The sequence below is a fragment of the Gracilinanus agilis genome, chromosome 6, assembly GCF_016433145.1.
Source record: "Gracilinanus agilis isolate LMUSP501 chromosome 6, AgileGrace, whole genome shotgun sequence".
Classification (NCBI taxonomy): Eukaryota; Metazoa; Chordata; class Mammalia; order Didelphimorphia; family Didelphidae; genus Gracilinanus; species Gracilinanus agilis.
Window position 1 is genome coordinate 19,822,234 of NC_058135.1, and position 25,827 is coordinate 19,848,060.

Consider the following 25,827-nt stretch of genomic DNA (forward strand, 5'->3'; position numbering starts at 1 on the left):
TAGTCAAAATCAGAAGGGAAACAACAAATTGGGAAAAAATCTTTATAACGAAAAACTCTGACAGGGGTCTAATTACTCAAATATACAAGGAGTTAAAGCAATTGTATAAAAAATCAAGCCATTCCCCAATTGATAAATGGGCAAGAGACATGAATAGGCAATTTTCAGGTAAAGAAATCAAAAGTATCAATAAGCACATGAGAAAGTGTTCCAAATCTCTAATAATTAGAGAAATGCAAATCAAAACAACTCTGAGGTATCACCTCACACCTAGCAGATTGGCTAAAATGAAAGAAGGGGAGAGTAATGAATGCTGGAGGGGATGTGGCAAAACTGGGACATTAATGCATTGCTGGTGGAGCTGTGAACTGATCCAGCCATTCTGGCTGGCAATTTGGAGCTATGTTCAAAGGGCTATAAAAGAATGCCTGCCCTTTGATCCAGCCATACCATTGCTGGGTTTGTACCCCAAAGAGATAATAGATAAACAGACTTGCATGAAAATATTTATAGCTGCGCTTTTTGTGGTGGCAACAAACTGGAAAATGAGGGGATGTCCTTCAATTGGGGAATGGCTGAACAAACTGTGGTATATGCGGGTGATGGAATACTATTGTGCTAAAAGGAATAATAAACTGGAGGAATTCCATGTGAACTGGAGAGACCTCCAGGAAGTGATGCAGAGCGAAAGGAGCAGAGCCAGAAGAACATTGTACACAGAGACTGATATACTGTGGTAAAATCAAATGTAATGGGCTTCTGTACTAGCAACAATGCAATGACCCAGGACAGCTCTGAGGGATTTATGGTAAAGATGCTACCTACATTCAGAGGAAGGACTGCAGGAGAGGAAACATATAAGAAAAACAACTGCTTGAACGCATGGGTCGGGGTGGACATGATTGAGGGTATAGACTCGAAACTACCACACCAATGCAACTACAAACAATTTGGAAATTGGTCTTGATCAAGGACACATGACAAAACTAGTGGAAATGCGCATCGGCCATGGGGGGGGGGTGCAGGAGGGGGGGTTGAAGGGGAAAGGAGGAGCATGAATCATGTAACCATGTTAAAAATGATTATTAATAAATGTTTGAAAAAAAAAAAGGGAAAGGCCAATTGGCTGCTGCAAACTCTGGTATATGTTTGCTATGTACATCAGATTTTACCCAGCAGCCTTGAGGCAAGCTAGGTGGTACAGTGATAAGAATTGGACCCAGAGTCAGGGAGACCTGTGTTCAGATTCATTCTCTGACATTTATTAGCTTTGTGACCTTGGGCAGATCAGTTAATGCCTGTCAACTATATTTAAAAAATATTATTTTAGTGGGCAGCTAGGTAGCTCAGTGGATTGAGAGTCAGGCCCAGAGATAGGAGGTCATAGGTTCAAATCCGGCCTCAGACACTTCCCAGCTGTGTGACCCTGGGCAAGTCACTTGACCCCCATTGCCTACCCTTACCAATCTTCCACCTATAAGTCAATACATAGAAGTTAAGGGTTTAAAATTTTAAAAAAAAAGTACCAAAAAAATATTATTTTAGTCACAATTCCAAATACTTTTCTTCCTTCCATCCCTTCTCCCACCCATTGAGAGGGCAAGAAATATAATATTCATTATACATATGAAGTTATACAGAACATACTTATGAATCAGTCATACTTTAGTCAGTAAAATGAAGCTAGTAGGAGCACCTACGTGTCAAAGGGTCGTTGTAAGGATCAATCATGCAATATTTGTACAAAGTGCTGAGCACAGTGTGTTGCACATAGTAGACATGATAGAAGCGCTTATTCCCCTCCTTCTCCTTAAGCAAGCTGATGTTCTCTTTAATTTCCTTGGTTTACTGACACTTGTTTATTTTCTATAAAGCACTGAGTGTCATGGGTCTGGGGGTAAGGAGGAAAGAAAATGATAAAAATTGGAATCCTTTGGAACTGAGCACTATCTGATTTTCTTTTGTCATTTTGCTTTCATCTGTAGCTTTTCATTTCTCATAGGACATCCAATCCCTGCCATTTTCTACTAAGTCAAGAAAAACCAGCTTTCATACCAATGAAAGGAGAACTTTTGCTTTTAAAAGTGGCATCTATTATTAACAAAACTTAAAAACCAATTTTTTTTTCTATGCTTTAGGGAGTACCGACCCAGAGAGAATATTCACTTTTGGGACAATGGGACAAAAATATCTGCAGTTAACCCCAAGAGCTACGTCTTTCAGCGGGACCTATCTGTTGGAGATCCTGAAGTTGACTTGATAAGGACTTTAAATATTCCTGCCATAGTAAGTAGGTTATTGAGACAGTTCAGTGGTACAGTGGGTGTTATTAGGAGTCAGGAAGACCTGAGTTCAAATCCCACCTCACATAATTACTAGCTGTGTGAGTTTTTCTCACTTTCTCAACCTAAATTTCTTCATTTATAAAACAGGAGAATCAAATGAGATTATACATACATGTATATGTATATACATGTATAAACACACACACACATATATATAAAATACATTGCAAACCTTAAAGGGCAATATATTATTATTATATTTCATGAATGATTACATGTATATAATGGGTATATATGTACACATAAATGTACATATGTACAATAATGTAGTTATATACACATAATTAAAATTTTGAAAGCAATAATTATGCATGGTATATTAATTATAATAACCATTACTATATAATTATATTATTATAATATTTACATTAGGAGAAAGGCAAATTTGAGCTTAAAATATTCACAGTAGGGTTAGTTATCCAAAAGTTACAGGTTTTTACTTTTTTTCTTCCTTTAGAAAATGTAAATGCTGAATAGAATGTACATCTGCATATAGTCCTATTTAATACTGGCCTTTGAGAGTTGAAGCTATAAGTCAAAGGTCTAATGATTCTTTTCAATAGGGTCTTTCTGGAGAGGGCTGACTTGGAGCCTCTCTGTGATGGTTCTCCCACATGGCCATTCTTCAGAGAGAACTTATCAGTGGTTCCTTCTTTGCCTTTTAAGAAAAGAGCTCAGCTTTATGACGGATTTCCAAGCCCCCTACACCCTAAGTAGTGAATTTTTATGAAAGTTCAACTAAGGCTAAATAAATCAGAGGTGGCATGGATGTGGTTGGTGCTTTGGTTGTTGTCTGCCATCTGAATTTGTTTTTGCCTGTCAGACTGCTATGGAATGGACCACGAACAATGTGCTGAAAGAGATCCTGGAAGGACTCCTTAAGACATATCAGCAGAAACTATTTGTGATCCACAGTGCTCATGAACTCCTGTGGGGCTACAAAGATGAGCTCTTCTCACTCATCAGTATTTTCAAATCAGATATCTCACCATACTTTGGCTTGTTCTATGGGGTAAGTGAATTTTTCTTTTAAGGAATTCAGTTTTAGTAACAAAAACAGTTTAACCCATTCTGCAGGCCAGACTGAAGTTTTATCGTCCTAGAATAACCTAGTAAAGGGTTTTTCTATTCAAGAGTCATAACTTCTTAAGGGATGTCTTAACACTGGGGAAGAATCTATGCACAAGACACTTTCAAGTTTAATCTGCTTTTTCTTCATCATTGTCTTAAGTGTAGGTAATGTATAATTAGAAAATGTTGTACCCCAGGACTACGTTCCCCAGAATTCCTTTAGTATTTCCCAAAATTCCTTTTTCTCCTTCATCCCCATGTTGCATGTTTACATATTGTTTATAGTTGTGGGTAACCCCGCCTGGTCCTCCTCTTTCCCCCTGAGTTAGCTCCCCTTTTATTCTAGCTTTTTACTTTAGTTATTATTAATAAATCTTATTAAATTATAATACTTGGGGTATTTGGATATTAATTTTTAACCTAGTAATCAACAAAACCATAATTTAACCCTGGATTTGTAGGGTTTGCTAATTCCCAAGGTGTAAATGCACACACTGAAAATTTCACAATAGATTCTAGCAAACCCATTTGAGCTGGCTCTAGCACATCCATGATAAATAATGACAGTGGAAGGGGGATGGAGAATAGTGTACCTACCTTTGAGAAAGTCCAAGTAACCTTTCAAATAGATTTAATTTACACATAGGATTCAAGAGGCAGGACAAAAGGTGGAAATAAGTTAAGTTTTGAGTCTAAAGATTTTGTTTTTTGCCTTTACTTTTATCTGATTCTAACTCATCCTCTCAGAGCCCCAGTCTCATTATTTATGAGTTAGGGAGAATGATACTCCACTTATCTCAATGGGATCTGGTGGGAATTTTATGTTGCTAGCAGAATTTTTTTAAATTTTAAACAATGTAATGAAGAAAATAAAATCTTGGATCAAATAATACAGGATAGACCCTTTCCTTCAATGAGGATTGATTAGGTCCCAAGAACTATTGAGGGTGCTAGAGATATAAAGACAAACAGCACCAAAAAAACGACAGTTCCCGCCCTTGAGAAGTTCACATTTTTTATTGCGTCCATTTTTGTTTAAAAATATTTTTTCATTGAGGTCTTCTGTTTTTACATCACCTACCTTTTTCCCCATATATCCTACTTCTCTCTCCTCCAAGGGAGCCTTCTCTTAATTAGAAAAAAAGTATTCTAAATCCCTCCTGATTAGAGAAATGCAAATCAAAATAAGCAACTCTGAGGTACCACTTCATACCTAGCAGAGTGGTCAATATGGCAACAAAGGAAAATAATAAATGTTGGAGGAGATGTGGCAACATTGGGACACTAATACACTGCTGGTGGAGTTGTGAATCGGTCCAAACATTCTGGAAGGTAATTTGGAATTATGCCCAAAGGGCTTTAAAAGACTGCCTGCCCTTTGATTCAGCCATATCACTGCTGGGTTTATACCTCAAAGAGATAATAAAGAAAAATGTTTATACAAAAATATTTATAGCCGTACTATTTGTGATGGCAAAAAATTAGAAAATGAGGGAGTATCCATTGATTGAGGAATGGCTGAACAAATTGTGCTATCGGATAGTGATGGAATACTTTTGTGCTGAAAGGAATGATGAACTGAAGGAATTCCAGGTGAACTGGAAAGACCTCCAGGAACTGATGTAGAGTGAAAGGAGCAGAACCAGGAGAACATGGTACACAGAGACTGATACACTGTGGCACAATCAAATGTGACAGACTTCTCTACTAGCAGCAATGCAATGATCCAGGGCAGTACTGAGGGACTTATGAGAAAGAGCACTATCCACATCCAGAGAAAGAACTGTGGGAGTAGAAACACAGAAGAAAAATATAGAACTGATTATAATATAATCAAAATAATTTATTTTATGTTTTGTAATGTTATCTATCTTTCTTGGTTTTAAATTCCTTCCTTTCCCATAGATCTGACAGATATACTATTCTATGTTCACCTAATTTATTTATTATTTGAGGGAAAATACTTAGCAAAATTAATGACACATTAGAAACTTATGACCTTATATACACAGTATTCCACATTTGTAGTTCCCCACCTCTGCAAAGAATGTAGAAGACCTTCTCCACATCACTTTTTTGGAGCTAAATTTAATCTTAATTATTTAGTCTTGATGATTTTCTTTTGCTGTCATTCTTTCCATTTTCCTTTTCCATTATTGTTGTCATTATGTATATCATTCTCCTAGTTCTTCTCACTCCCCTTAGCAGTGGTTCATACAAGCCTTTCCCATTCTTCATTTCTTACAATTCAATAATATTCCATTACCTTTGGGCACCACAGCTTGTTAAGTTATTCTTCAGTCAATGGACAATTTCTTATTATTTTGGAGTATATGAGTTCTTTTTTTTTTTTATCACTGATCTTAGGATATGTGCTTAGCAGCAGGATTTTGGGGTCAGAGGGTATGGACATTTTAGTAATTTCTTGACATAAGTAATTCAATAATTGCTTCCAGAATGGTTGGGCCATTTCACAAGGATCTTATATTCTATTGGGAGCAATAACACATACATATGTTTATAAACATAAAATATGTATGAATTAATTTTGGAGGACAGTTAGGGTATGAGTCTAACTTAGTGGGTAATTTATTACCAAAGGATTAGGGATTCTAAAAAGCACAATATAAGGGTAGGCCTCAGTGGAATAGGGACACTGGAGGGATAAGGATGATGTGGACAGAAATGAGAAAGTAAATCCATTAGTAATACTCAAGCAATGGAATTTTGCCTTAGGAGAATAGCTGCATCTGTGCTTCTGATAACTTCCTTCAAATAGACCCTCAGCCATGTTATCTTATGGGACTTTGTGGAATCCAGTCCAAAAGCTATATGGTTCTGTGCAATTCTTTCAGGCAAAAATGAGTAAACTAGTGGCATCTTTAAATGAAAATAAATTTAACTTCAAAATAAAATAAATTAAAACCTTTAGAGATATCTAAGGGATTGGGATTGGACCTGTGGTTTCTTTGGGTTTGAGAACTCTCTATTGAGTGAACTTCATCTACCAGTTTAGATAGGTATCTTCTCTAAAATCTTTCATCATGAGAATTACCTTGAGAAGCAAGAGATTAAGTGATCTGGCCAGGATGTGTCTGAAGAAGGACTTTAAGCTACTTGGACTCACCAAGTATCAAGCCAAACCAATATTAAATGATGATCCACTGAGGACAATAGATAACTAGATCCATTATTTTATAAGATTATATTGTCAACTTGGAAATGCACAGAACCACTAAAGTAATCAGAAAAACCAAATCTTTAATCAGGAAAGATATTGGTCCTTAATATTCAGCCACCACACAAAGCCCAGTGTCTTGGAGAGGATCACAAGCTAGCTGATTCTCCAAAGAACTATAGAACTTGGGGACTTATATGCCTTTTGGGGAATTAAATACTGCAAACATACACTGACAACCTTGGGAAAGAGGCTATAGGTATCATATAGGTATATAGTATATAGACTAGGGTGTCAGGGAGTGGCCTAACTTACAATGGGTACAAAAAAGATGGTTCCTGCCAGGTATTGGTCTTCTTGGGAAAAGATCTCTGAAAAAAATGAGGGAAATTTCTAAGACAAAAAGACAAAAAGAGGATTTGAGCATTTCTATCACTCCTATTCAGGACATTTAATGGATGCTTGGAGATCCCTTGTTCAGTCTAAGACAAAGCCAATTTAGGACTTCCCTTAAAGGCACGTTCCCAAGGGAAATGGGCAAACTTGGGGCTTCTAGAATTCACATTGAAAATATGCTCATATATAACTGTTTGGTGGAAAGGAGCAACATTTAGTCCTTTCCTTGAAGCATCTAGGGAACACAGTGGATAGAGCACTGGATCTGGAGTCAGTAAGACCTGAGTACAAATCTAGTCTCAGACTCTTAGGATCTATGTGATCCTTGGTAAGTCACTTAATCTGTTTGACAGATAAAAACAGCCCCTCCTAGGCTCATCATGAGGTTCAAATGAAATAATATTTGCAAAGCACTCTGATGCATAATAAGTGCTTAATAAGTGTGTTTCCTTCTGTTCTTCCTCTTTAAACTCAGCATTCAAAACTCCTTTTTATTCTTTTCCACTGTGGTATGAAAATTAGGTCCTGAAAAACAAAAACTTTCTTTTTAAAAAAAAATAGCTCCATTCCTTTAATTTTTACAATTACACATAGAAACAATTTTTCAACAATTGTTTTCTAACATTTTGTATTCCAAATTCTTTTCCCCTCTCCCTCTCCCTCCCCTTCCCCTTCCCCTGATGGCAGATAATCTGATATAGGTTATACCAGTGCTGTCATGCAAACGTATTTCCACATTCCCCAAATTGTGAAGGCACATATCTTTTATACAAGAATTAAACTCACGAAGGAAAAAAGTGAAAAATGGTATGCTTCGACTTATATTCAGAGTCTGACAGTTTCTTCTATGGTTATGGATAAAAGCAAAGACTTTCATGATGAGAACAACTTTTGAGTGACCTTACATTTTTACCTTTTTTATTTCTAGAAGAATGGCACTGATGATGGGGACTATCTTTTTCTAACCGGAGAAGACAATTATCTTAACTTTACAAAGATTGTGGAGTGGAAAGGGAAAAGGTAAATTAGCTAACCTACATGTACCTTTGGATATATTGCCCATAATTTTCAATAATTTAAATACGAACTAAGTTTGTTAAGCATTGAACATTTTTTTGAAATCAAAAACTGCTGCAAAATATGTGGTTTCTGAAGTGAGGTGTTTTACTGTATGTACAAATGACATGGAATTTTTTTTTTTAACCCTTGTACTTCGGTGTATTGTCTCATAGGTGGAAGATTGGTAAGGGTGGGCAATGGGGGTCAAGTGACTTGCTCAGGGTCACACAGCTGGGAAGTGGCTGAGGCCGGATTTGAACCTAGGACCTCCTGTCTGTAGGCCTGACTCTCACTCTACTGAGCAACCCAGCTGCCCCGACATGGAATTTTTAAAAGGCTTTTTAGATATATTATGATCTAACATGAGTAAAGAAGCCTTTAAAAGTCTAGTCCCCATTACTCAGTAGTCATCCACTGAGTTCTAGCTTCTACTATTTAAGGGGAATTTTCATTTATATTGATTTCATGGTGGTAGTAGATTGATATATTTTTTGATACTATATCATTTTGGAAATGAAACTTGTTTGTAGCAAGACAGCATATAGAAAGGGCAGTTAGGCTGCATAGTGGAGAGAATACCAGACCTGGAGTCAGGAAGACTCATTTTCCTGAGTTCAAATCTGGCCCCAGCCAGTTTAAAGCTTTGTGACTCTGGGGCAAGTCACTTAACCCTGCTTGCTTCAGTTTCCTCTGCTTTAAAATGAGTTGGAGAAGGAAATGGCAAACCACTCCAGTATTTTTGCCAAGAAAATTCCAAAGTGGGTCATGAAAAATTGGACATAACTGCAATGACCAGACAACAATAACAGCACAGCAGATAAAGCACCGGGACTAGATTAAAAAAGATTAATGAGTTTGAAAACGGCTTTATACACTTAATAGCTGTGTGACCCTGGGCAAGTCACTTGACCTCTGCCTCAGGTTGCTTATCTATACCATGAGAATAACAACAACATCAATCTCCCAGAGTTGTGAGGGTCAAGTGAGATAATGCTTGTAAAGCACTTTGCTTACATTTAAGTGCTGAATAAATGCTAGCTATTATTATTATTCTGGGAGTGACTATAATCAGAAGGGTTAACAGGCTCTTGTAACATTTGTTCTTAATGAGTTATGCTTTACTATTTGTCAAAACAATCATGTTTATATCATGTTGGATATTTTATTTCTGCCTTAAAGAGATCTGTGTTTCTACCTTCTAGGCTTAAACTATATGAAGGAAAGCAAAGAGGACTATTGCCATTATCCATATTGTTTTGGGTAACTCAAGACTCTTCCTGTAGGATTTTGGCATTAGAGGTTCAGAGCTCTCCCTACTTTTATAGCCTGGCCAAAAGGCCATTTTTATGTCTTAGATGTAATTGGGCTCTATAATTAAATTATGGGAAATTCTTGTTAGCTTAGCGGACCCTTTGACTCTCATCTTTTCCTGTTCTTATTTTAATTCCAGGTCACTCAACTGGTGGGCAGCAGAGAAATGCAACATGATTAATGGAACTGATGGGAATTCCTTTCATCCATTGATATCCAAAGAGGAAACCCTTTATATCTTTGCCTCTGATTTTTGCAGGTGAGAATAATAAAACTATTCCTGGAGGTCAGCCTCACCAGAACTTTGATGATGGCTTTTTTTGAGCACTACCGATTGACATGAGTAAATTGGATGCTAGGTGAACCATCGCTTTGTGCCTGATCTTTCTCAGTGATACTGATGAGTTTTATGGAGTAGATGAACTAGATGCTCCTCACTTTCTGCAAAGCAGATTTCGTCCTTGGAGATCTCTCTATGTGCCCATCTAGCTAAATGTAAAGAAGAGGTTGAAAGCTATTACAATTAACCTATAAATTGTTAAGTAGGGATCAGAAAAAAGGGAAAAGGAGGGTTTTTGAATTTCTATCTATTCCCCCATTTGAGGAGCTGGCTTAATGCCAGCCAACTCCTGGTTAATTCGAGTTTGATTTTGGGACAAAATGAGACACTCATAAATCATTGAACCATTAACAAAAGTAAGTTTATTTTGCTCTAATGAAGCAAAGATATGAAACAAGGATACAGTGGCACTCGGCATCTTTAGAAGATGCCATCTTTTAACATAATATGGAAATATATCTGGTCAGCGAGGCAGGTTAGGGTGACTTCAGTGATCTTCAGACAATCGCCTAGTTGGACAGGTCCAGATTTCATGTGGGTGGAACTTTTTTTTCTTTTAAAACCCTTAATTTCCACTTTAGAATCAATACCATTGGGATTGGTCCCAAGGCAGAAGAGTGGTAAGAGCCCTCATTCTCTCTCAATGGGAGTTAAGTGACTTGCCCAGGGTCACAAAGCTAGGAAGTGTCTGAGGCCAGCTCTGAACCAGGACCTCTTATCTCTAGACTTCTTTCTTAATCCACTGAACCATCTCACTGTCTCCTGAGTGGGACTTTTTATGCTCTATTAATATAAAATTTAGAAGTCTAGCTGGAGATTTTAAAATATTTTATTAATAGAAAGGAGAGGATGAGAGATGAGAGAGGAAATAGATCATTCTTAAAGAACGATTACTCTGATCTTAGCATCTCCATTTAGCTGCCAGCAGAGTGGGCCTCTAGTCGGGTCCAATATGGAAATAGAAAACGCTAGTGCTTCCTGGCCCAGGACTAACATACCCCCCTCTCCCCCAGCTCCTCCCTCTGTAGTGGGGTTGTCCTCGGAGGCTCCGTGGTGCCCCGGGACCTATAGGGACATTAAATGAGGTGGAGGTAATTTTCCTCACACAGACTTCGGGTGGCACTCTCTGCTCTCGAGGAACTCACCTTCTAATGGGAGAGACACCTCCAAAGCAGAAGGCCATCCCTATTCCTTAGGTCACTTCCTTTGATTGCTGAACTGCCTGGCTCTGGGAGAAGGTGGCAAAGTAAATAAGCCTCTCTGGGAAAATCTGGCCTAGGATGAAGGATAAAGGGAACTCTGCAGTGGCCCGAGGCATCCAAGATGCTAACACTGCAGTTTGGCCGCAGCTGAGTGACCACTGCCCATGTTCTAATCTGGGTGCGTTGCCTTGAAACCTACAGCCGTGGCACTAGTTGCCCAGTCTCATCCACTCTCTCTGTTTCTTTGCAGGTCAGTGTATCTAAAATTCAGTGACATGGGAAATGTGGAAGGAATCCCTTCTCTTCGCTTTACTGTGCCACCTGAAATGTTTGGCAACAATTCTGATAACAGCTGCTTCTGTAATCCATCAGGAAACTGTTTGGGTTCGGGTGTCCTGAATGTCAGTGTCTGTAAGAATGGTAAGCTCAAAGGGGGGTCCAGATCATGGGTGTCTGGAGCGCAGAAGGTGCAGGAGATGGTCTAAATGCAAATGTTCAAGCATGCAGTATTATCAAGTGTTGTTCATTCATTTTTAAGTTGTATCCAATTTTTTTGTGACCCCATTGGGATGTTCTTGTCAGAGATACTGGAGTGGTTTGCCATTTCCTTCTCCAGCTCATTTTACAGATGAAGAAATTGAGGCAAAGAGGATTAAATGGCTTGCCCAGGTTCTCACAGCTGGTTAAGTGTCTGAGGCCAGATTTGAACTCAGAAAGATGAGTCTTCCTGACTCCATGCTTGGTGAAGATCTTTAAACAGCAACATTTCTACTTTTCTAACTTGAGATCCTTTAGGACAGTGCTATCAAACTCAAATAGAAATGGATATATATTCTTGCAGGCTGCATATTGGCTTAGAAAACCACAATTTGGCATTATCTACATTGTGTTATATATTTTTAATTTTGTTAAATATCTCCAAATTCTATTTTAATCTACTTCAGGTTGTACTCAGTTTTTTGGGCTGCTTGTTGGCAGTGAGTTTGGCACTTGGCACTTCTGTTCTAGGATATTATTAAAACCTGGATTCAAATCATACTGCAGATTACTTAAACTCCTTGAGCCTTAGTTTTCTCATCTTTAAAATAAGGTTAACATCAAGATTGCTGAGAGGATTAAATGAGATAATATATGTAAAGTCCATTGTAAGTTTTAAAGTGATAGATATATAAACTATGTTTGTCTTTTAAAAATTATTTTCTTGTTTTGTGTTACTTCTGTTCCATTTTCCCATCTCTAATTAATGACCATCCATTCCCCTTCCCTTACTTGACTGTAATAAAGATTTAAAAAAGAAAAGAGACAAGTTACCATAACTGAGATAGAGCTAAAGAGACAAAGAGAGAGAGACAGAAAGAGAAACAGAGAGAGGGAGGGAAGGAGGAAGAGGATGAATATTGAGAGAAAGAGAGGGAAGAGGGAAGGAAGAAGAAACAGACAAGAAGACAGATTTAGGGACAAGAAGAGACAGGGAGAAATGGGGGGGGGAGTCACAGAAGAGACAGAGAGAATATGGACACTGAACTGAAATAATCTGAAATATTCTATTCATCTTTCACATGTGGGGGTTGGTGGTTTGTGGTTTTGTTTTGTTTTCTAAATGTGGAGCTAATATTGCCCATAAATTTGTTAGGTAGAATAATATAAGGAAAACAAGGAAATTAAAAAATTCTCTTCTAAGGCTTCCTTCTATTTCCTCTATATTTATGTTTTTAGTACAGATAAATGTATATATACACACATATGCATGTATTGTCTTCCCAAGAATGTGACTTTCTTGAAGGCAGGAACTGATTTGGCTTTTTCTTTGCATTCCTAGCATTAAAATATAAGGAAAACAAGAACCAGGGAAATGAAACTGTTTTCTCAAAACCACTGAACAAGCTTGTAGATAGAATCTGATGCTCTTATGATCCATCCAGTGTGAAACTTACTGTGAGTTTCTGCTGCCTCTTAAACATTTTTTAAGGGTCAGTGTTTCCACTTGGCTATAAAACACTGGGGTTTGACTTCATCACCATGAAGGAAATAGTAACCGATCCTGGCTAGAATTGATGTTTCTCCAGGATCCCCATTATGAAATGTTTGGATTTTAAGGAACATAGTTTGAGAAATACGCTGTAGGGATGTCATTCCATATTATCATGCCTTAAATTTAATAGTCTTGGGAAATATTGATTACTCCTTGACCTTTTTCTACAAACCAAGATGGCAAATTAGCCATTTACTCCATCATTCAAATGATTTTAAAATCCTTTTTAGGGATGATTTCAGGATCAGGAATGTCTCTGGCTCATGTGGCCTAGAAAAAGTTATAAGAGGCATAGAAATTGATACTTGCTAGGTGATTTTGAATGATCCTTACTTTCCCTGGACTAGAACCCAGGCACATTTGACCCTAGACATAAGTCTAGACAGGATTTTAGTTAGGAATTTCTTTATTCACCTGCTGTACTTGTGGTAGAAGCTGCTAGGTGGCACATCGCAGGGACTAGATTTGGAAAGACTCATCTTCTGGAGTTCATATCTGGCCTTAGACACTTACTAGCAGGGTGACCTTGGGCGACTTGCTTAACCCTGTTTGCCTTAGTTTCTACATGTATAAAATGAGATGAAGAAGGAAATGGCAAACCACTCCCATATCACTACCAAGAAAACCTCAAATGAGGTCACAGAGTGTCTGACACAACTAAAAACATGACACCAACAACTACTTATAGTAATCTATATCTATGTGCCAAACTAGCATTCCTTAAACAAATGGGATGTTAGCCAGTTCAGTTCAACAAAAATCTATGAAATCTCTGCTATGTGCCAGGTGCTAGGGATACAAAAGCCAAGTAGTCTCTTGCTGGAAGGATTCCACCAAGCCCAGAGTATGGTAGGAGCACTTTTATTCTTGGCTTCATCAATCAGTCAATCAGCAAGGATTTACTAAATTCATTATGTCCTAGGCACTGAGCTAAGTGCTGGGACACAAAGAAAAAGTAAAACCAGTCCCTGCTCTCAGGGAGTTTACATTCTAACTGGGAAGACAACTCAGACAAAGCAGATCATAGAGAGTATCTAAAACTTCAAATGAAATTTTCCCTACTCTCTTAAAATACAGGTGCTCCCATTTTTCTGTCTTCTCCACACTTCTACCAAGCAGATGAGAAGTTTATTTCAGCAATAAAAGGCATGAACCCAAATAAGGAAGACCATGAAACATTTTTGGACCTCAATCCTGTGAGTACAATCTCCTCAGTGTCGTTTTCCTCTTCACACCATTTCTGTGGTTCAGTTGCATTATTACATTGAGCCCTCTTAAAAAATAAATTGCTTTTCCTTCACAGCCCTTTTCTGTCCATGTTAAAAAGCTGGAGTTCTTTCTCTTCCAGCAATGAAGTGCTAAGGACCATTTCATGGGGAACATTTCATGAACACCAATACTTCTCTCCATCCTTAACCTTTTTGGGTCATGAATCCCTTTAGCAGACTGGACACCTCCTTAGAATTATTCTTATTTTTAAATGCATATAAAACACATAGGATCACAAAGGAAACCAATTATACTGAAATAGTTATCAAAATATTTTGGAAAACCAAGTTCATTAACCCTCAATTAAAAAGCTCTACGAGGGCTTGGAAGTATAACCGAAGACCTTTACTCTATTAGAGGGATGACATTCTTGCCTTGTAGGGGAAACACAGGTTGGAAAAATTTTCATGCCAAGTTTGGAGAGAAAGAAGTAGGCACCTACTGGCCATAATAATGGGTGCTACTAGCCTTTTTGGGTTGGGGTGGGGGGTTGTAGAAAGTCCCAAAGTGGCAGAGGTGGACAAGAATCTTGGTGACAAAGGACTATGGCTTGAGAACCAAGATGAAGGCTTGGGATGGTAGGAGTAGGTAGTAGCGTCTGAGGCCATATTTGAACCAGGTCCTCCCAACTTCAGGCCTGGTGCTCTATCTACTGTGCTACCTGGCTCCACCTCCATCCCCTCATTATCTCTTAATTGCTCAATAGGATGGCCTTGAGCATTTGACCCCCTTCACCTCCTGGAAATAGTTAGGTCCCTATTAATGTGAATAATGAATCCTTTTGAGTGGTCAAATCATTCAAATTGGCACTGCATATTTCTACTGGGCTAGAAACAATTACTATAGTTTATATAACTTTAATTTCTTATTGTGTTACTCCAAATACATGAAGGCACCTCTTGGGAGTCATTGTTCACAGTCTCTAGGTTCTCCTCCCGTCTGTCTAGCCTGCTTCAGTATCTTCTTCTATCACGTCTATCCTCAGCTCTCATGGTCTAACTATCATCCATACAGAGAAGATTCCATGTCTTTCTCTTGATCCCCAGTCCCATATCGTCAAGTGTCTATTAGATATTTTGAATTGGATTCCCTCTCAGGCAGCTCAAACTCAACATCTTCAAAACAGAAGTAGTTATCTTTTCCCCAAAACTGTTCCTTCTTTCAAAATTCCCTGTTTTTGTCAAGAGCATTGTCTTCTAGTCACTTTAAGTGACTCGATCCTTGGTATCATTCTTTATACCTCTTTCACTCATCATACATATTCAATCAATTACCAACTGTTAAAAATGTTTTTCTCTACATCTCTTACATACTTTCTCTTTTGGTAGCTAAGCTACCAAAGTGATTTTTTTAAAAACATAGATCTGTTCATGTCAACCCCACACTACCCCTTTATTCCATAATGCCTCATGACTCCCTACTACCACTAGAACCAAATTTAACACTTCTCTTTGCTATTCAAAACTCTTCAAAACTACCCCTTTCTTATCTTTGCAACCCTTAAACACACAAGTATGGTTCCTCCTACTTGGAATGCTCTCCCTTACCTCTGACTTAGAATTTTTGCCTTGCTTAAGGCTTCTTCAACTCAAAGAATTCCTCTTAAAAGAGGTCTTTCCAAGTTCCCACAGCTTCTAGTCCCTTCTCTTCTAAGGCTTCCTTCTATTTCCTCTATATTTATGTTTTTAGTACAGATAAATGTATATTATACATATATATATATACACACATATGTATGTATTGTCTCCCCAAGAATGTGAATTTCTTTTTTTTTATTTTTTTGATTAATTTTTTATTTTTTGAAAAATTTTCCATGGTTACATAATTCATGTTTTTACTTTACCCTTCACCCCTTCAACCCCCTCCCCCCCAGCTAACTCACATTTCCACTGGTTTTAACATGTGTGGTCAGTCAAGACTTATTTATATATTATTGATAGTTACATTGGTGTGGTCCTTTTGGGTCTACATCCCCAATCATGTCCTCATCAACCCAAGTGTTCAAGCAGTTGTTTTTCTTCTGTGTTTCCCCTCCTATAGTTCTTCCTCTGAATGTGGGTAGCTTTCTTTTCCGTAAATCCCTCAGAATTGTCTTGGATCATTGCATTGCTGCTAGTACAGAAGTCCATTACATTCTATTTTATCACAGTATATCAGTCTCCGTGTACAAAGTTCTTCTGATTCTGCTCCTTTCACTCTGCATCACTTCCTGGAGGTCTTTCCAGTTCACATGGAATTCCTCCAGTTTATTATTCCTTTGAGCACAATAGTATTCCATCACCAGCAGATTCCACAATTTGTTCAGCCATTCCAAGACTGTGAATTTCTTGAAGGCAGGAACTGTTTTGGCTTTTTCTTTGTATTCCTAGCATTCATCACAGTGTTAGCAAAAATAAAAACTTAATTACTTCTTGACGAATTGGTTAATTTTAATTTTTTACTGTTTTGCCTAAAATATTTTCTCTCTTTGGTTTTATTCATGTGTGGGTGTTCCCACATGAGAACCTTTCAGTATTTCTAGGTGCACATTCTTTCCCTTTCCTCTCAGCACAATCTGAGTTGTTGATCCTTCCCTTGGGGCCCATGTGATGGAGGGACAGCATTTTGAGAAGTTCTTCTGGCTCCAGAAGGGTCTCATTCATCTGAATCATGGAGAGGGATTCCTGTTTTATTCCCTCCTTCTGTATCCATTAGTTAGTTGGGTCCAGTCTTGGATTCTCTTTGCATGAGATAGCTTTGCTTTTGTTGAAGGCCAAAGCCAAATTTTTACTTCTTTATACTTTCTACATTACTCAGTGTTTTGTTCATCTTTATTATGCTGTTATGGCTATATGTGGCTATATATCTATTGCTATTTATTTCTGTCTCTGTCTCTATTTCTGTCTCTCTCTCAAGAATATTTAGAAGGCAGCTACCTTGACCTCTCGGCCTTGGTTTCCCCATTTATAAAATGATGGGAGTTTGGTCAAAATTGTTGCTAAAGGTCTGTGAGCCACTTCATAGTTTATTTTCTCATTATTTCAGTTTCTACCACTGTGTTGCTCACCAAGCCTTGTAGAGAGGCCTCAGTATTAGTCAATACCAGAGTGAAATAAGATTCAGGCCAAGAAGTCATGTTTATGTTTTCCTAAAAAAATTTTCTTATTGATATCTAAGTGATTGAAAAGCAAAAGATTTTTAAAAAATCTATTTTAAAATAACATCTAGATTTCTGCTTGTATCCCTCCCCTTTTCCTTATAATGAAGAATTTTTCAAAAAAAAGAAAAAAATTCAGTAAAACCCACTAATCCATTAAAGAAAACCAATATTATACACAATGTTCTATACCCACTGATACCCATTCCTCTCCTCAAAGAACAGGTGAGATATTCTTTATTTGAGGTCTATATTGTTCTTTATAATTTTGACGATTTTGTAGATGTTCTTTCTACGCATAGTGCATATCCTTTTTAATATATTTTTCTCTTTTGCTCTACTTTTTTTTTTTTAATTTTCAGCTGACTGGGATTATCCTAAGAGGATCCAAGAGGTTACAAGTCAATATTTATGTCCGCCATATAGATGGATTTGAGTAAGTCCTTCTCCTTTTTCTGTAATAATAGCAAAGAATAATTTAAATCCATTGACAAGTAGGTACTCTTTAGTGACAGAGGAAGTGTCCCCTGCTCACCCCTATAGGGATGGGTATATAATTGGCCTTTTCATAGAAGCTGTTACAATATAGAATGCATGTCCCTTGATGTGTTTCTCATCTATTTTTTTCCACTCCTAATGCTACTATCTTGGTTCAGGCCTACTCAGTTCATACCTGGCAGCCTCCCTAACTCTTTTTTTATTCTTATTCTTATTCTTATTCTTATTCTTATTTTTATTTTATTTATTTTTTCTCCCTAACTCTTAACCACTCCCCATTCTCTTTATATTCTTCCCTTTCCAAGCCAACCTACATGCCACCCATGGATAAATCTTTTTAGGACATTGCTTTCATCATCACTCTCCTTTTCAAAAGTAGCTCTTTCTTGCATCCAGGGGAAATCTATCCTTCTAGCCTGAAATTCACTGCCTTCCACAGCTTGGTCCCTTCCTACCTCCCCTCTGAACCATCTCTACTTCTCAAGTCTTGTCTCCCATAGCTCTGCATGGAACTTGCTATCTGATCAAACTGTCTTTGAAACATTTCTTGTCCTTACCTATCTACCTGCTATTTCTTTTCCCTGGGATAACTTCCTTCCTGTTTCCTTCTGTCAAAAATCTATTCTTTAAACATGATTCATGTAACCTTGGAAAAACATTCTAAATAAATAAATAAACTTTTAAAAAGTCTATTCTCTATCTAAGGTTTTGCTCAAATCCCACTTTCCCCTTGAAGCCTTTTGTCTTGAAAATCCTATAACTAAGAATGTGCTGTGGTTCTGAAGGCTAGAGAAGTACACAGCATATCTCAGCAGTTATAGAAACAAAGCCTTTCCTGCTTACCTCATCTAGAAGTCACCTCCCCTGTGTAATCCTGGAGGGATGTTAACTATTATTATTTGTGGGTTCACACTGGGGTGAGAGAGACAGGAATGTCAGATGGACAGGACCAAACAGGATAGGGAGACCAGGATAGCCAAGGAGCTAAATGTCAACAGGAATGGCAGTCAGGTCCAACAGTCTCTCAGCCCACTAGGCCAGGGCCTCTGGAACCAGCAGGCAACAGGTAAAAGTTTATAACAGTTTAATGTGGGAAACAATAATAAAGGATGGGAATTGGGATTCTACTCTTACAAGCTAAGGGCAAACCACAGGGGCAGGGGAAGGACTTGTCTACACTAAACTAAGACCTAAGCCAGGCAGGGCCCAGAGAATAACAGGACTGGAGTAGGAATCCCCCAGTAGAGTCCAGAGATGCTTTCTGGATGCCAGAAGCCAACTCCTCCAGAACTGATGGTCCAAACAGCCCATTAGGGAGAGGAGCCTGCAAGCTGTCCACCAGACCGCGGATCACTCCCTACTCAGTGCTGCTGTGCAGGATTGATGTCCTCTGCTTCCAGCCTTCACCACACTCCAGGATCCCGGGGAGTCAGGGTGCAACTCCACTAGCTCTGAGGTCTCCCAGGGAATCAGTTACTGCCTGTAACTCCCACCATGGAGTCCTTCTCAGAGAGTGTAAGCAACTTCCTGGTTGGAGATATTTTAAAGGGGAATTATTTACAGATTCAGTTTGGACTGCATAAACACTGAGGCCCCTTCTCACTCTGAAATCCTGTGATTCCGTGAACTATATTAATTTAAATGTATTTTTTTATTGGGAAGGCAGACACATTTCTGATGATGCTGATCACATAGAATTCTTTTTCGGAAGGGCAGGAGGATTAACTTCAGAGTCAGTTTACTTAATTCACAAAAATAGTAACACTGAATTTGATCCAGGGCTTGGCCCAGTATACTGCCCGTAGTAGGTACTTTAAAAGTTGAATGAGATCTCATTCATCTAATTACTCATTAAATTCAGCTTCTGATAACTTTGGGCTGGTCCCTATCATGTTCCACTCCCCTCCCCCCATTTTATCCTCCTAAGTAGCAGAGATTATTTGGTAAATTGGTAAGTGTAAAGAACACTAAAGTTGGAGATAGAAGGCATGGCTTCATGTACTACCTATGTGATTTGCTCCCTTAATTCCTTATCTATAAAATGGATATACTGTAGTAATACTTTGAGGCTTCTGAAAAAAACTATTATTTCCATAAAACAGAATAGAGAAAGATGAATTATTCATTTTTAAATGATGAAGGTTTATCATGCTGGGAATATGCAAAGCGATATTCTTAAGTAAGAGTTCCAAACATGTTTTGAGGGTTGACTACATTCTACTTGTGAGTGGCTGGCCTTAAGCTGGAGTGATTGCTGTGAAGGGAACATTTATTTTGGACCCATAAATTCTGGTGTGTTCCTTTAAAAACAAGCCCCATTATTTCAGAAACATACCTCATAACTATGAAAACTAACACACAGAAAAGGCACCTAGTACATTTTTGATGAATGGACGAATTAATGGATTTAACTGAAGAATCTAGATTTAAAAGATAATTAGAATTTCTATTTGTATCATTTATACAATGGGGAATTTAGCAGTAAGACTAAGGAAGGATTTCCTCCTTAGTCTTACAGCTGTTTTCATGTTACAAATGTGTCACTTCAATTTAATGTGTCATTATGGCAATGTGTTTTTATGGTGTAAAGAAATATCGCAAAATATTCTTATCCTTTTTTTTTTTTTTTTTTTTTTTTTTTTGCAGCGAAACTGGAAATATCAAGAGCTTGGTTTTCCCAGTCATGTATCTAAATGAGGTAAGTCTGAGGAGAATGTCATAGGCATGGATGTTTGAGAAGATTGGATTCTTCAATTGGAAAAATATTTTTATGATGATGTCCAATTTTTTAACATTTTTATAATTTAAAGGGAGGCAGTTAGGTGGCATAGAATGTCTGGCCTGGACTCAGGAAGACTCATTTTCCTAAGTTCAAATCTGGCCTCAGACATTAACCCTATGATCCTAGTCAAGTCATTTAACCCTATTTGCCTCATTTTCTTCATCTTTAAAATGAGCTGGAGATGGAAATAGCAAACCATTCTAGTATCTTTGCCAAGAAAACCCCAAATGGGATCTCAGAGTCAAGACACAACAGAAATGACTGAACAACCACAATTTAAAGAGAGTTGGAAGACGAGCTGGGTGGATCAAAAAACAAACCTACAACCAAACAAATAAAAACCCACACATATTTGTCCTCATGTGGACCATTTCTGATACAATGTGTCACATGAATCCACTTCCTAAGTGCCTAAAAATCAGAACGTGGGGCAGATAGTAATCAAGAATTGGGAGAGAGAGCAGAAAGAAGTTTCTCTTTTAGGGTCATAACTGAAAGGGAGTGTTCTGGAAGAAGTTGCCAATGCAAAAAAAAAAATCTAAAAATGAAACAAAGTTGTGATCAGCAGTTGTTAAAATGAATTATTATATATACATGTGTAAACACATACATACATGTATACACATACACATATTAGTTACATATAACTATACATATGTTTATATATTAATATATCTATATACATGTGTTTATTTATTCCAGGTTATGTATCACCAGAGGTTATAGGATCCTAGAAAGGTACCTCAGTAGCAATGTAGTTCAACCCCCTCATTTTATAAATAAGGAAAATTAAGAAGGTTTGAGTGATTAACATCATACTGGTCATAAATGTCAAAGGCAGGATTTGAACCCATGGCCTTTGACTCCAGCATCAGTGATATTGCCATTATACTAAAAAACTTTCACCTCTTTCTTCACAGCAACATTGAGAAATGTTTTTCTATTCGGTAATCAGGAAATCTGGTCCCCTTATTCCATGCCGTCCCTATTCCCCACTCCCCATATTATCAAGGCAAGTATTTTCACTGCATCACTAGGTATCTAATCTAAATCATGCCTTAGCCAAAAAGTGGGAATAATCATTCATTCATTGTGTCTCCAAATATTCCCTACAAGACGAGTTTCTCTCCTTTGGGAATACGTCTCTATTCACATTCATCCATCCAGGATGATTTAAGTGCAAATCAAATTGTTCTAAAGAAAACTTACAATTTGAATGTAATTGAGACACCTGTTATTTAAAGGAATATTGACAGAATCCTTTGCAAATCCACGTTGTTATCTTAGCTTCTCGGTTCTGTTGGTCCCCCCCCCCAATTCTGAAGAAGAAAGACTAGGTTTTTCCTTTGATTATGTCCCAATCATAGGTTGACTCTCCTTGCTATGGGCAGCAGTCATAAGTTTAGTGGCGAAAGCCTCAAAGTAGGGATACGAAGACAAAAATGAAAGCAACCCCGTCCTCCAGGAGCTCATTTCTGTAGAGTTAGCATGTACATGTAAAAGTCTATCTTTTAAGATGTTTATAGCAAGGAAAGGGGGCATCGAGTGTGGCCCCAACTAGCTTAAAATGTAATTAGGAAACATTTAACAAAATAAGTAAAAATACAATGGAGCATAAGGTTTTCTAAGCATGTGGTTTTCTAAGTCAATATGTGGCCCACCTGAGTACTCATGTATGGTTTCGTGGCCCTTGTTTCTATCTGAGTTTGACAGTACTGCCTCAAGGGACAACATACTGTATTTTGGTAAGCAGACTGGAGGAAGGATGCTATTGCTAATCAAAAGAAGAATAGAAGTCCAACCTTTAGCTATCTCCCTAAGTGAGAGGAACTCTAACCAATGGGGGCATCGTTCCTTGTCTTTTCAGAGTGTTTTAATTGATAAAGATTCTGCAACAAAACTCAAGTCTGTAATAAACACCACTATGGTCATCACCAACATCCCCTACATCATCATGGCCTTGGGAGTGTTCTTGGGTTTGATCTTTACCTGGATGGCATGCAAAGGACAAGGGTCAGCAGAAGAGGTGAGTGGTCACTATGCTCCTTTGACCATTCTGTTGGATAATCTCAACTGAGGGATTAATTATAAACAGCATGAAATTTAGACTGAAAGTCCTAATACTGAACAGAAAAGTTCCTTATTTATATCACTGATGATAGAAGTAGAGAGTAAGGAGCCTAGTGTATTTTTTTTAAAGTCAAAAAAAAGGATGTTTCAATCTGGTCAGCATTCTCTCTAGAAGTGGACAGCATTTTTCTTCATGGGTCCTTTGGAACTGTCTTAGATCATTGTTTTGATCAGATTAGCTATAAAGGAGACCAATTTAAAGTTGGGATTGACATTTGAGAAGTTTTGACAAAAACTTCTGGGAAAACTACAAAGAAATATGGAAGAAATTATGTTTGAACCAGCATCTTAAGTTATATGTCACAATAAACTCCAACTAATTACATTACCTACATATAAAAAGGTAATGGCATTATCTCTAAAATTATGTAGAATTCTGACCAAAACAAGTGGTACATATGATTATAAGAATTGGAATGGACAGTTTTGATTATGTAAGACTGAAAATGTTTTAAGTCATTGAAAATTAGCATTAGTTCATTAGTCAACAAGCATCTACTAATAGTTTATTGTGTGCCAAGTCTTAGTGAAGAGTTGGTGATGTAAAGAAAGTCAAAAACAGCCCCAGCTCTTAGGTTATAATGCGGGAGACCATATATAAAGTTATACACAGGATTGCTGGAGAGGAACAATCAGGAAAAAAATCAGAGATGCCTGAACAAAGCAGTCCTATATGAAACAAGTTTCCTAGAAAGCTAACCTGCCAAGTTGAGTCATATTTTTTTCCATCTCAGCCCAACAGTGTAAGGTAGCAATCTAATTTTTGCAAAGCACATAAGAAGCCCTAGGCCAATTGGTGTTATTTTTTTAGCCATACCCTATTTATACAGGAATCTTATGACTGAATTTCTGAGCCAGGACTTTATTTCAAACCCCCTTAATCAGATCCTCCCAAGTTTTCCTTTTCAGCCCTTTAGGAAAAAGTTTGGACCTCTTGAACCTGACTACTCTTTCTTTTTTTGTTGTATATTCCTCAGGGCACTGCGGATGAAAGAGCACCACTCATGCGCACCTGAGAGCTTCCCTTCCATTTGAGCTTGGTGAATGAACTATGCAAGCAGACAAAATCCCAGCCAGCCACCATGCTAAGTGCTGGGGATTCAGACATAAACAAAAAAGAAAGATAGCCCCGTCCCTCAAGGAGCTTACATCCTAACAATCAGTTAATTAATTAATTTGATGCACTCTTGGAATGGGGGGAAATACGACATTAATGTTCCAGTCAGCTGCTAAATTGAGTTTTGAAGGACTGAGAATGGCTGGTGATGATACTTTCTGAAATCATACAGCCCATTGCAAATTGCTTTGTGTTCATGTTTGTGGCAGGTATTTAATTAAATACTCTAAGTATTAATAATTTGGGGGTTGTTGGGATGCTAGAACCTCTAGAAGTTTCCTATCACCTGTTGTGGTTAAAATGTCTGCATCCTATAGATGTCTGGACTAACCTTATTCTCTAAGATACTTTATGCCCATAAAAACTCAGCTTCAGTTATCACTTTATCTTCTCATCTCAAACCCAATCCTTGTGTAGGAAGTGTACACCTGGGTCCTCTCTGCCACCAACGGATGAGGACTTAGCTCTAACCACTGAAGATGTCTCCCTGTGCAAAGTGTAATCATTACCATTAACAATATATTTAAGAATGATTCCGTAATCATGCTTGGTCACACATGACCTCAGAATTGACTTTTAAAAGGAAGGGCCAAGACAGGGAGAGGGGAGGAGAGCTGAGACAGGAGAGAAGCTGCCTCCAGACACTCATACCCAAGTTTCCTTCAGAATAAGCCTCCACACCTACAAAGCTCCTCTAGGGACTCTCATGGTTCTAGGAGAGGAAGGAACTATATGGCTGGGGAAGGCGTTTCAAAACCAATGAAGGAATCTCAGAGCCGAGCTTTCTGGACCCTGTGCAGGTCAATGTTGAGTTCTTGGATCAAGGAGAAGAATTTGGAACCAAAAAAGAACAAGAGCTGAAGAGTGGCCAAAGACATCTTGCAAGAAGAGAAGCAAACCTGGGGAGCTCTACTTTTGTTGACGTCGTTAAATTGTTTGGATTCTGCACATCTAGGGGAAGAGGATTGAGACACAGCATAATCTACACTACACTTGGAATGAAAAACACTTGGGCTGGAGTTCTCTCTCAGATACTTAGTAGCTTTGTGACCCTAGGCAAGTCACCTGAATTCTCTGGGCCATCTGTAAAAGGAAAGGATTGGATTTGATAAATTCTAAATCCCTTCCAACTGTAAATCTATGCCTATGATCAATTCTCTAGGGATTCTTTCCCTTTGTTGGGGGCCCTACATATGATTAAGTATAGAGAGCTGTTGGGGTACCAAGTGGCCAGGGTTATTGCTTGACTTTTTAACAAGCCTGAATACCTATGGAACTGTGGGGAGGGCCTCAAGATAGTTCCATAAATCTGGAAAACTGCATACTTCTTTGGGGAAGAAGGATTTGCTTGGGGGAAAAAGGGTCAATTTCTTAATGACTCCATTGTTTTCCTCTTTCAGGAGTTCTCAAATTTAGGGAAGTCCCTGAGGAGGTAAAGACCATGAAAGATGGAAGAAAAATTAGAAAAGTCATTGTAACTGTTCAGGGAGTAAGATGTGAGTCATTGTGTTGCATTTTTTGTTGGATTAAATAAAGTCTTTCATATATTCAGTGTATTGTTAGCCTGAATGTTTGCATGGAAGCTGAAGTTTTTTAAAGGCTTTTTGTAATGATCAGTCATTTAATAAGGATTTATTAAGCATTATTATGTGCCAGGTACTGTGCTAAACTTTGGGGATGCAAAAAGAGGTAAAAAATAGTCCCTGCTCAAAACAAATGAGGGAGATAATGAGCAAAAAATACTCATGTTCAAATAAGCTATAAATAGGATAAATAAGCAATAATTGAGAGAGAAGACACTAGAATTAAGAGAGATTGGTAAAAGTTTCCTGTAAAAGGTGAGATTTTAGCTGGAACTTGAAGGAAGCCAGGGAAGCCTATGATGAAGAGGAAGAACATTCCAGGCATGGGGGGACAGATAGAGAAAATGCCCAGTGCTGTGTCTTCTTGGTGGAACAGCC

General features: G+C 38.0%; 1 protein-coding gene across 2 annotated transcripts in view; it reads left to right on the forward strand.

Annotated features, from left to right (window-relative positions):
- SCARB2 (scavenger receptor class B member 2) overlaps positions 1-25,417 on the forward strand; it is a 77,189-nt gene extending 51,772 nt beyond the window's left edge. Inside the window, exons 3-12 of one of the 2 annotated variants that reach the window (XM_044680104.1) lie at positions 2,139-2,286; positions 3,169-3,357; positions 7,919-8,010; positions 9,500-9,619; positions 11,153-11,322; positions 14,012-14,130; positions 17,702-17,775; positions 20,484-20,535; positions 22,487-22,645; positions 23,727-25,417. In XM_044680104.1, the coding sequence (XP_044536039.1) occupies positions 2,139-2,286; positions 3,169-3,357; positions 7,919-8,010; positions 9,500-9,619; positions 11,153-11,322; positions 14,012-14,130; positions 17,702-17,775; positions 20,484-20,535; positions 22,487-22,645; positions 23,727-23,765 (1,162 nt within the window). In that variant the 3' untranslated portion in view covers positions 23,766-25,417. The remainder of the gene's footprint in view (positions 1-2,138; positions 2,287-3,168; positions 3,358-7,918; positions 8,011-9,499; positions 9,620-11,152; positions 11,323-14,011; positions 14,131-17,701; positions 17,776-20,483; positions 20,536-22,486; positions 22,646-23,726) is intronic. The other variant, XM_044680105.1, reaches the window with a different exon arrangement.
- Positions 25,418-25,827: the final 410 nt, after the last annotated feature.